Below are 12,269 nucleotides of genomic sequence, written 5' to 3'. Positions count from 1 at the left end.
AAACTATTTTCTATTACTTGCACTTTTTTTTTTATTCCTAAAATACTTACTTGTCCTTACAGCAGGGTCAGGCATATTCTGCCTAACATGGCATCTACAATTCAGTTATTTCATGAGAATACTTCTCTATATAATATTCTATTAATTTATAAAACACACACACACTATAGGTGCTAGAAAAAATCTTGTTACTTTTTTTTAATTTAGCACAAACTATTGCAATAAAAACCGTACTAAACAGTTGAACTGAAGTCTAAACTCTGATGCACCCTAAGCTTATCAAAAAACTAAACTTAAAAAAAAAAGTTTACAAAATCTGTAACCCATGGTGGAATGCAAAGCAAATTTGAAATCGATAGAAAAAATACACTCATCATTATTCAATATAATAAAATTGGTTGACTAGTGTCAAGCAAACCTCATCGCATCTAAGTATTCCTTGGTCTTTTTAGCCTTTCTATTTCTAATTTCTATTTCTTTTCAGTTTTATTTCTTTTCATTGTCATTAGTTACTGTCAATTAGTCACTCAATCAATCCTTTTCTTTTCCACAATAATTAACATGTAACATAATTAACCTACTAATTTCGTGCATTCAACTCATCTATTTCTTCTCTGTTTTTTACTTTTTCATTATCATCATTAATTGTCAATTAGTCATTTCACTTGGCCCTGCTCAATCAATTCTTTCATTTCCAAATAATTAACATAAATATATATTCAACATCATATGTGAATATAAAAGATAGATTATTAATCAATTGATATAATTATAATACAATGAACGGGAATCTTTTCAAATGACCAGTTTTCAATATACCCAGACACCTTCAAGTAGAATTTGGAAAAAATTAATATGCAAATTATAGGCTACTATTGTAACTGTCCCTTTCATTCAAAGTTTCACACATTTTTACTATTCATATCATTCATCCTAGTTTTTATGTTAGACATGGGAAAATTGTGAACGCGTCTTATGTCACATAGGCTAATCAACATTCAGAAACATTTAAATTAATTGATTAGATTGTTTCACCATCAACAAAATTTCTAAAAAAGAACTTTTGTAAATATTTTGAAAGACTCACTAAGATTCTTCCATAATTGATACTTCAATAACAATTCAATAATATACGGATGTCTATAAATTTTTTTGTTAAATTCCACGCAAGAAACTGATTCAATACCCTCAAATTTCCTATTCTGTTTCATTGATAGCTCTTCCAAATCGGATTCCATCTTAGCTTCTTTTTCCTGGTAGTCTAAGACTTGATCTTTTGCTTCATTGTGCACAGCTGGACTGAAAGGACACGCTGGAGGCACCTTAGATTCTTTGCAGTGCATAATGGCATCCTTCCCCTTTATTTTCATACTATTATGGCGTTTCATCCGCAATTCATTCACATCTGCATTTAAAATTGGACTTCCACGTTCATCTTCTACAGGCTCAAAATTTTCTTCACAATTATCAAGTAAATTTTTAGAATCTACCAGACTATCAATTTTTTCATTTAAAGCCAAACTAGACAGTTCATTCTTTTGCATTTCACAAGGAAGAATGCTCTTTAGACTATTAGCCCTTCTTCTAGTAGAAACTGCGTTAGACTCAACTCTTGGAGTATCATTTTCATCATGAGGTAGTGCCATGACTGATCCAGTCAATTTATCCAGGTATGATTCACTTAAAATATCACAATTAGAAAACTCCTGAGAAATATTTGCATTATTTTCATCTAGTTCAGCAATTGATTCTGATTTCAAATAAGGACTGAGGCGTCTTCGCTTTAAATTCAAGTTGCTCACTTTATTTCTGTGGGCAAGAATAGGAGACGGACTGTCTGGGCTTCTGAAACTTTCTGACAATGGCAGCTCTTCAAATGTCTAAAAGATTAGCAAAGCTATAAAATTACGATTTGAATAAAAACTCAAACGTATATTTTTCACACTTATACGCATGTTTTCTTTTTTGCTAAACAGTCCAGGGTAGCAAAATACCCTATATAAGGTAGATCTTAAAATGTTCCCCGAATATATCCAAGAAAGGGGCAAAAGTATTGTTTAGACAACCAAGCCCTAGCTTGAGCAAAGGAACATCCAACCCACCTCAGAAATAAGTAACAATAAGAATACTATACTTCCACTTGATTCAAGCAAGAAGCAACCCTCCAAAGAAACAGTGGAGCATATCAACCAAGACGAAGACATTTCAGCTAGAATACAACAGAAAATACCAATAAGCATTAATATAAGAAATCACTGAAATAAAGGTTAACAATCAGTGCATTTACCATTGGAGAGTTGTAGGATGTAAACACTAATATTTTAAGAATATTAATTTTCATTCATTTATTTGTCAAACAATTTATAATATAAATTCTGTAAAGAGGTTTAACAACCCAGCATACATTAAGTACTTGAATGACATAAATCGCTCTAAGGGTGATTTATGAAATGTGCATGGAAAATTTATATTTGTAGTGTACTGTAAATTTATGTCAATTTACAAATCATGTTTTTTTTCATCTCAAATCTGGCTATTTCCACCAATTAATTAAAAAAACTTTCCGATAAATAACATTGGCCCACAAAAGGGCCAATGACGCAGTAGGTTTTAGACTTTTACAGTGAGAGAAGGAGGTCACACCCAAATTCTTGTTTGTGGTAATTTTTGTTCGTTTAAAGCTTGATTTGGATATTCAATTTAAGTTTCACTCGTTTTAAGATTTAATTTATTAATTTGCCTTAATATCTATTGTATGTTTGTTTGCATTGATTGTTTATTTAATTTCTGTTCGTTTTAAGTTTCATTTATGCTTCAATAGGAAAATATTTTTTTTTTCGTTTTAAGTTTTATATTCATATTCAATCTAAGTATTACTCTCTTTGAGATCTATTTATTCATTTATATTATTACTTGTTGTATGTGTTTGCTATGATTGTTTATTTAATTTCTGTTCGTTTTGGGTTTCATTTATTCTTTAATAGTAATTTCTGGTCGTTTTGAGTTTGAATTTTAAAAGGTATTTGTATCTGCTGAGCTTAAGTTTAAAATGGCCTTTACTTTTCTTTGAAAAACTTATTTTTCTGAAAGTTTTTTAAAATTAATTTTTGTTCGTTTTTAATTGCAAAAATTTCAAGTTTTTAAAAATTCCTTATTTCAAAATCAAACTTTAAAAAAAAATAATCAAACATTCATCAGAGTAACAAAACTGATATCAAAATAAAAAATTTCAAAGTGAAAAATGGGTTTGTGTCAACCCTCGGAGTTTTTATTATCTGATGTTTGAACTATTTTTAACATAATTGCTATCTCAAAATTTTTATCGGATGGGCTTGAGGAAAAAGGGCGTGGTAGGACTAGATTAAGCTTCGGTCTCTTTTGAATCTTTAGAAGTGAGCTAGAACTTTCTGTATTCAATCAAATGAACCCTCTCTGAAGTTTATACGAGTATCACTTCTATAAGAACCATATATATATATCCCCAGAGTATAACTTACAACGCCTGCCCCTGGGCCCTGGGGGGTTGTGCCGACCCTGGAGTTTTAATATCTGATGGTTAACTATTTTTAACAAAATTGTCAGCTGAATTTCTTATCGATTGGATTTCTCCATCCAATACATCCAACGGCGTGGAGGGCAGGAGGGGCTAGTTGCCCTCTGATCTTTTTTCACTCTGAGAAAATGAACTACAACTTTTATTTTCCATTCAAATTAACCCTCTTTGAAGTACATACAAGCTAACCTTCCATAAGAACCATATATGCCCCCAGAGAAATACTTACAACGCCTGCCCCAGCCCTGAGGGGGGGGGTGTCAACACAGGAGTTTTTCTTATCTTATCTTCGAACTATTTTTAACGAAATGACAATAAGTAGAGGAGTTTTTGTTATATATTTTTGAACTATTTTTTAACAAAGTAGTTATCTCAAATTTTTTATCAGATATATTTTAAGAAAAAGGGCTTGGGGGGGCAGTTACCCTCCGAGAACTTTTGGCTCTCAAAGAGGGCACTGGAACGCTCAATTTCCAATCGAACCAGCCCCTTTGAAGTTTATATGACGACCCTTTCTATATGAAGTGCCGCTGGGAAAAAAATAAATGGAGTGTGAGGGAGACTAGCTGCCCTCCAATCTGTTTTGACTCTTAAAAAGTGAATTACAACTATCAATTTCCAATCAAATGAGCCCCCTATGAAGTTTATACGAGTATCCCTTCCATAACAACCATATATTCTCCCAGGGCATAACTTACAACGCCTACCCCCCGGCCCTAGAGGGCTGTGTCGACTCCGGAGTTTTTTGAACTATTTTTAACAAAATGTCTGCCTCAAAATTATTATCTGATGCATTTAGGGCGTGGAGGGGGGGGGGCTAGTGGCCCTCTGATCTCTTTTGAATGTTAAAAAATGAACAAGAACTTTCAAGTTCATATCAAATGAGCCCTCTCTAAAGTTTATGCGAGCATCCCTTCCATAAAAACTATAGATGCCCCTAGAGCATTACTCATAACGCCTGCCTCCAGGCCCTGGCGGGTTCCGTCGACACGGGAATTTTTCTTATATGACCTTTGAACTATTTTTAATGAAATGGCTATTATAAAATTTTTATCGGATGTACTTGGGGAAAAAAGGGTGTGTGGGGGGGGGGGGGGGGGGGGCGCGAGGTGCCCTCGGATATCTTTTGACTCTTACAAATTGAACCAGAACTTTCAATTTCTAATCAAATGAACCCTCTCTGAAGTTCATACGAGCATCCCTTTCATAAGAACCATATATGCCCCCAGGACAACACTTACAACGCCTATCCCCTGGGCTCTGGGGGGCGTTTTTGTTATCTAATTTTTAAACAATTTCCAAAACGCTGGCTATCTCAAAATTTGTAGCGGACGGATTTGGCGAAAAAAGAGCGTGAGGGGGGGGGGGCTAGTTTAACTCTCTTGACTCTTAAAAAGTGAACTAGAACTTTCAATTTCCAATCAAATGAGCCCTCTATGAAGATTATATGAGCATCCCTTTCATAAGAACCATACATGCCCTTAGGGCATAACTTCGAATGCCTTCCCCTGTGCCCTGGGGGGTTGTATTGACACGAGAGTTTTCTTATTCGACCTTTGAACTATGTTTTTTTAACAAGATGTCTATCTCAAAATTTTCATCAGATGGGTTTTGAAAAAGAAGGCGTGGGGGTGAGGGGGGCTAGCTTCCATGGGATCTCTTTTGACTATTAAAAAGTGAGCTCGAACTTTCAATATCCAATCAAATGAGCCCTCTCTGAAGTTAATACGAGAATCCCTTTCATACGAACAATATATGCCCTAGGGCACAACTTACAACGCCTGCCCCCGGGCCCTAGGGGGTTCTGACGACACCTGAGTTTTTGTTATCTGACTTTTGAGAAATTTTTAACTTAATGGCTATCTCAAAATTTTTATTGGATAAATTTGGGGAATAGGGGGCGTGGGGGGGGGCTAGTTGCCCTCCAATCTCTTTTGACTCTAAAAGACTTGACTAGAACTTTTAATTTCCAATCAAATGAGCAATCTCTGATTTTTTTACGAGCATTCCTTCAATAAGAACCATACATTCCCCCGGGGCATAACTTACAACACCTGCCCTCGGGCCCTGGGGGGCTGTGTTGACCCCTGAGTGTTCGTTATATCGTCTTTGAACTATTTAAAAAAAAATTACTATCTCAAAGTCCATATTGGAAGGGTTTGAGGAAAACAGGGCGTGGAAGGGGGGGGGGGGTAAGTGCCTTCCATTCTCTTTTGACTCTCAAAAAGTGAACTAGAACTTTCAATTTCCAGTCAAATGATCCCTCTTTGAAGTTAATAGGAGCATCCCTTCCACAAGACCCATATATGCCCCCAGGGCATAACTTACAACGCCTGCCCCCGGGCCCTGCTGGGTTGTGTCCACACCGGAATTTTTGTTATATGATTTTTGAACTATTTTTAACAAAATAGCTATCTTAAAATTTGCATTGGATGCATTTGGGGGTGGAAGGGGTTGGGGGAGGGGGGAGGGGAAGCTGGTTACCCTCCAATATCTTTTGACGCTGAAAAAGTGAACTAGAACTTTCAATTTCCAATCAAATGAGCCCTCTCTGAAGTTTATACGAGTATTCCTTCCATACCGGTATGCCTCCAGGGCATAACTTATAGCCCTTGCCCCTGAAGACTGTGGGGGATTGTCCTGCTCAAACATATAATTTCCAGAAATTTCAACTACGTTGAACAAAATGGCTAAATCAAATTTTGATTGGATGTGTTTGGGGAAATGGTGGGCGTGGAAGGGGTGTCAGTTGCCTTAGAATCACTTTTGACAATTAAAAAGGGAACTAGCCATTTAAACTTACAATCGAATAAGCCCTTTCTGAACTTTCTACGACAGCGCTGTCAATACAAAACCTTATATGCCCCCAGGGCATAACTTACAACCCTTGCCCTGAGGGCTGTGGGGGAGTTGTCATCCTCAAAGACCTAATTTCCAGAACTTAAAATTACGTTTAATAAAATGGCTGTCACAAAAGGTGGACATTAGAGGGGGATTAGTTGCCCTCAAATCACTTTCGACTATTAAAAAAGGCACTATCCCTAGTTTCTACGATAACGCCTTCTATAAGAACCTCCTCAAAAACATATTTCCTATCTGGAAATCAACTGCGCTGAACAAAATGGCTATCTCAAAGTTTTGATTGGATGTGTTTGGGGGAATGAAAGGCATGGGCGGGCTAGTTCCCTCCAATCACTTTTTACTATTAAAAAGGGCACTAGCTCTTTGAATTTCCAATCGAATGAGCCTTTTTTGAATTATTTACGGCAACGCTTTCTATAAAAAACCTTATATGGTCCTAGAGAATAACTTTCAGCCCTTGCCCCAAGGGTTGTGGGGGAGTGTCCTCCTCAAAAACCTATTTTCTATCTGGAAATTAACTACGCCGAACAAAATGGATATCTCGAAATTTTGATTGTATGTATTTGAGGGACCGATGGGCGTGGGGGGGGGGGCTAGTTGCCCTCCAATCACTTTCGACAATGAAAAAGCACACTGGCCTTTTGAATTTCCAATCGAATAAGCCTTTTTTGAAGTTTCTACGACGACGCCTTCTATTAAAACCTTATATGCCCCCAGGGCATAACTTAAAATCCTTGCCCTGATGTTTTTGGTGGAGTGTCCTCCTCAAAAACATATTTTCTATCTGAAAATCAACTACGCTGAACAAAATGGCTATCTCAAAATTTTGATTGGATGTGTCTGAGGAAATGATGGGCGTGGGGAGGGGGGGGGGCTAGTTGCCCTGCAATCACTTTCGACTATTAAAAAGGGCACTAGCCCTTTGAATTTCCATTCGAATGAGCCTGTTTTGAAGTTTCTACGACAACGCCTTCTATAAAAACCTTATGTACCCCCAGGGCATAACTTAAACACTTTGCCCTGAGGGTTGTGGTGGGGTGTCCTCCTCAAAAAAATATTTTCTATCTGGAAATCGACTACACTGAACAAAATGGCTATCTCAAAATATTGATTGGATATGTTAGGGGGAATGATGGGCATGGGGGGGCTAGTTGCCCTCCAATCACTTTCGACTATTTAAAAGGGCACTAGAACTCTCGATTTCCAAGCGAATGAGCCCCCTTTGAAGTTTCTACGACGACCCCTACCATATGAAGTGCCTCTGGAAAGAAAAAATAATAATGAAACTATGGAGCCATATGGCCTTTACTATAGGCAACGCTATAGCGTTGCCTCTGATATGTATTAGGTTAATATTTTAGATGTTGTTCAAAAGAGAACTAAATTACTAAAGATATTTGCATTTGAGAAAGAATTCCAAAAGGGCTTAGCAAAATTGTTTCCACTTGCTATGGTATTTTATAGTTTGATAAAAAAAAAAACCTATTATTTGTACAAAACAGGAAACATAACACATATTAATATGCATCTAGCAGCTACATTATTTAAGTATCCAGTTGAATTTTTTTTATTTACTATAGGCAAGGAGTTGAATAGCTAAGAAATCTTATACACAAGAAAATAGACAAGAGAAATAAACCAAGTTTAGTTAAATGACAAATTCGTGATTAGTAGAACAGGAAAGAATATCATTTCTCCCTACCAATTCTTTGTTTTGTAGCCTTTTATGCGTTTCTTCTTTAACAGACTTGAACACTTTTGAAGCAGATGAAGCTTTATCAGAAAATATCATTTCAGGACTTTCCTTCTTTGATGTTTCACAACAAATTTTGCTTACAAGACATTTTCCTTCTGAAATCAGAGGAAAACTTTTTTTAATCATGGACCCTTCCAACTCTCTGCCTAATGTGCCAGTAAGCATATGAATCAAATATTTTACATTACACCCAAAACAGTTTCCAGAGTGAGTAAAAAAAGATACTGATAGGAATAAAGTTTTTTATATTACACTTAAAACAGTCCCCAGGGTTTTTCCAAAAAATTCATCAGAATGACGAAATGTTAGGGGGTAAATTCATTTTTCCATACCATTTATTTTTATCTGAAGGACTCTTCACTGATAATTAAAAAATTGGGCCTAAAACTGGAATCTTTGGGGCTTCTTGCACTCCCCCTCCCTACTCACAGAAGGCTCTAAAGATCCTTCTGCCTAACAGTAGTTACAAAATTATTTGCCACTGTATAGAACTCTATGAAGCCTGAACTAATTCAGTCAAATAAAACTTAGGAACAATTGGCTATAATACATAATATTACCTGCAATTTATAGAATATAGACTAGCTATTTATTTTGTATAAACTGCAATGGTTTTTAAGGAGAAAATGTGCCATCATGTGGTATTATAACCTCTGAAGCTAGAAGTTCAAACAGTTAAATTTTTGCTAAACGAATTGGCAATCTCCAAATTTTCTCTTGCTAACATTTTGGGACTCTTCAGGCCAAAGTTGATATATCACAAAAATTAACACCACTGCATTGTGGTACAATCTGTTTTGGTACTTAACAATAACACTTTCAATTCCATCCAAATGATCCCTTTCCTGGTACTGTAGGACCATTGTTGGATCTAATAACTCCTGAGAGAAAAAAAAGCAATCTTCATCAAGCTCATTTCCCTTTTTGGGGGTCTTTACCCCTAGTTTCTAAACTAATGTGAAGTTCCTCAGGCTAGGAATTTTCAGTGTGCCACTTTAAACATAACATATTTACATGTTTGGAACCACTATGAAAAGCATATTCTTTTGATGTATATGTTTTTATCAAAATTTCGTTTTCAGAGCTTTGGTTGCTATTACCACAGGTAACCCCCTCATACATCACCATACCACAAATCGTTTGAAAGTAGACTTTGAAGGATTTCAAAAGAAACTTGGTGGTCTAGACTGTTTTACCTCATTTTCCTTTTTGTCTCCTAGTGGACTAATGATGGAGCTTGTCCATGACCCATCAGACTTTGGTTCCAGACCCAAGCTTGATTGAATTCTAGGAGTCCTTGCTTCTTCACACCTGGAATGGAGCTTTACTTCTTCACCAGATATAATCATCCTTGTAAAAGGAGAAAGATCACAGTCATCCATAATATCTGTAATGTAAGATATATTTCTGTTAGTTCAATAAGTCAAAACACAATTTTTGGGTATGTACTTTTTATATAACAATTCAATTATTTGTTTACTGGGAAAACAAGCAATGAACAATCTTCTCTAAAGAGGAAGGTGGAACAATTCTATAGTAACTTATAATTACTTTAAAGGATCCCTGAAGAAAAGGGGAACAATTATGGTCAATTAATACCCTTTTTTGTGCTTTAGCCCCACCACTCTCTGAAATTCACCCAAACAGTATCACTCCCTTTTGAGAAGATACTCTCCTTTGTGAATGTATTCCAGAGCCTTTCTAAAGTCTAATTCAGATACGTACTTACCTAGACTTAAGTGTCTATGCATGATCACTGCCTATATTTATATATATATTTAATAGGGTGTCTATATAATAGGGTATATTTAGATGCAAATTCTGAGCATGTTCTCATAGAAGATTCTGAGTTTTTTTTTCAATATGTGGTTCTAGCTTTATTTTCTAAATATTCTGATTGAGAAAAGGGATGTTTTTTTACTATTCATTGTAGCTCTCATCTCTTCCTATGACATTTTTACTTTAACTGAACATGGACTGAGCCCCTTGACCTCTAAAAAGTGGCTAAAACTGAAACCCTAATATCAAATGAATGTAATGAAGCAGAGGTTACTTAACATGGTTGTAGAAATAGCTGCAACCTAGGAAAGAGTGAACCATGGCCCATAGTAACCAAGAACTTTAAAATACTTTTGAAAAAGAGACTGTCAAGCAAGAAAAATTTTTTGTTTGAAGCTGATTTAGAAATGGTAACTATGATTTTCAATTAATTTTGGGCATGGAAATTAATTGCAAAAATAAATGTATGAGAACAATGAAAGCCTGAAAACCCTCAAAAATGGTACCAGATCAAAAAAAAGAACTACACCATTGGAATCATCGTAGGAAAAAATCCCTTACAGAAAAGCTACAGCCCCCTCCCCCCCCACCATGAACAGCAAAGAAATTTTTTTCCATAAGTAGGCGTACTGCAGCATGGGTGTGTCTTCTTTTTCTTGTAGTGCAAGTAGGGCAGTGGAACAACATATAGTTATTTAAGGGATAAACTTGTGAAGAAGATGCAATATCTAATGCCTTTTCTAATGAACAGAAGGCAATATTGTAATAAAATATAATTTTTGACAAAAAAAAGCACATCTTTATATACAAGATGATAAACCTTGCAGTTTAAATTTGAGACTGGTAGGCCAGTTTCTGGAATTAGTAGTTCCAGTTCAATTTTTTTTTTAATTCAAAAAATTGAATTTTTGGCAGGTACAGTCTAGGCCTAGCCTTTCTTCCTTTTTTCTGCCACTTCTTTACATTTTCATATTTGTGTTACATAGCAAAACAAAAGTGCTTCCAGATTGATCTGTAGGCTACCAATAGCCAAGGCAAAAGTTCAGCAGTAACAAGAAGACTGAAACTTGTATTCTGTAAGATAAGGCAAGGGTAGGATAAAAGACCTCTTTTTGGGAAAGACCACTTTTCTTTGGCATTCTGGAAATATAGAGATGGGTTTTTGTACTGCCAATATACTACTACAACATGATGCAAAGAGTGGTTAGTAACAAGAGCCCCACCTTCTTGGTGAAATTTTTACCAATTGTCAGTATAAATTAAAAATGTGGACTCTGTTTTGACAAGCAATTAAAAAGAACAAATTATATTTAATGTTTGTGATTTATAGAATAAATATCAAGCTATAAAATCTATATTTTTTTAATCAGAAGAAAATCAGCTTTCTGTTATAATGTGAAAAAAACTGAATCACTGAAAGGATGTATATGTCAAGATAGGATAATAGGTATTTCCAAAAAGAGGTCAATGTAGGTAAGTGAATAAACTAACAATTTCAAGTGTTTAATCTTGAATAACTTTAATAATAACCATATTGATACATAGCTTAGATTTTTAGCTATTTATTCATAGGGCCTATATACAATTCTTCTCAATTTGTCTTTGGTAACAAGGTGTGAGGGTTTTAGTTTTACATAATTTTGCCCAATTGGATACTAGTTTTTCACCCTAGACCTAGGTTACTTACAATTCTTCTCCACTGTACCACCAATTTTGTGGTTCTGTTTATGAGACTAGCAGTCCTGAAACAAGAAATTGGACCACAATTTAAAAATTTGAACTATGAGTCACATGAAAAATTAATTTTTTGGAGGTAGGGTGGAGGTAAATAAGCCTAGGCTTAGGATTTCTTATTTTTGTCAGTCAGTTCTTTATATTTCAATGTATATATTATATAGAAATTCATGAGTCTTTTTTTGGATTGTTTGGTTAGGCTAGCAATAACCTAGCCAGAAGTTCAGTATCAACAAGTGGATTAAAACTTATCTTCTGTAAGACAAGGTAAGGGTTTCTTCTGCATTGCATCAGCAATTTTGCCATTAAGTTTCTGGAACTAGCACTTCTGAAACTAGAAACTGCGCCATAATTACAGAGTTTGAACCATGAGTATCATAAGACTTAAGATTGTTTAGTTTTGTTGCTGTTTTTTTAGGGGGGGGGGTTAATAAGGCTAGGCCTTGTCTTTCTTACTTTTTCTGTCAGTAATGTATATTTCTATAAATGCATTATATAGCAATACATGAGTTTTTTTGGATTGTTCCTCAGGCTAGCAACCCTGCGTGTACCTGCAAATTGAATCACCTGTGACAACACAATAAA

General features: G+C 35.5%; 1 protein-coding gene across 1 annotated transcript in view; it reads right to left on the bottom strand.

Annotated features, from left to right (window-relative positions):
* Positions 1-11,674, bottom strand: part of LOC148954009 (uncharacterized) — a 112,582-nt gene extending 100,908 nt beyond the window's left edge. The window contains exons 1-3 of the mRNA XM_089085740.1: positions 11,638-11,674; positions 9,368-9,558; positions 1,088-1,880 (exon numbers count right to left, since the gene is read on the bottom strand). Coding sequence (XP_088941866.1) covers positions 1,088-1,880; positions 9,368-9,553 — 979 coding nt within the window. The 5' untranslated portion in view covers positions 9,554-9,558; positions 11,638-11,674. The remainder of the gene's footprint in view (positions 1-1,087; positions 1,881-9,367; positions 9,559-11,637) is intronic.
* Positions 11,675-12,269: the final 595 nt, after the last annotated feature.

This window comes from Artemia sp. Qi Xiang Cuo, chromosome 3 (genome assembly GCF_049724085.1).
Source record: "Artemia sp. Qi Xiang Cuo chromosome 3, ASM4972408v1, whole genome shotgun sequence".
In the NCBI taxonomy this organism is placed as follows: Eukaryota; Metazoa; Arthropoda; class Branchiopoda; order Anostraca; family Artemiidae; genus Artemia; species Artemia sp. Qi Xiang Cuo.
This window is presented reverse-complemented; position numbering and strand designations above follow the sequence as displayed.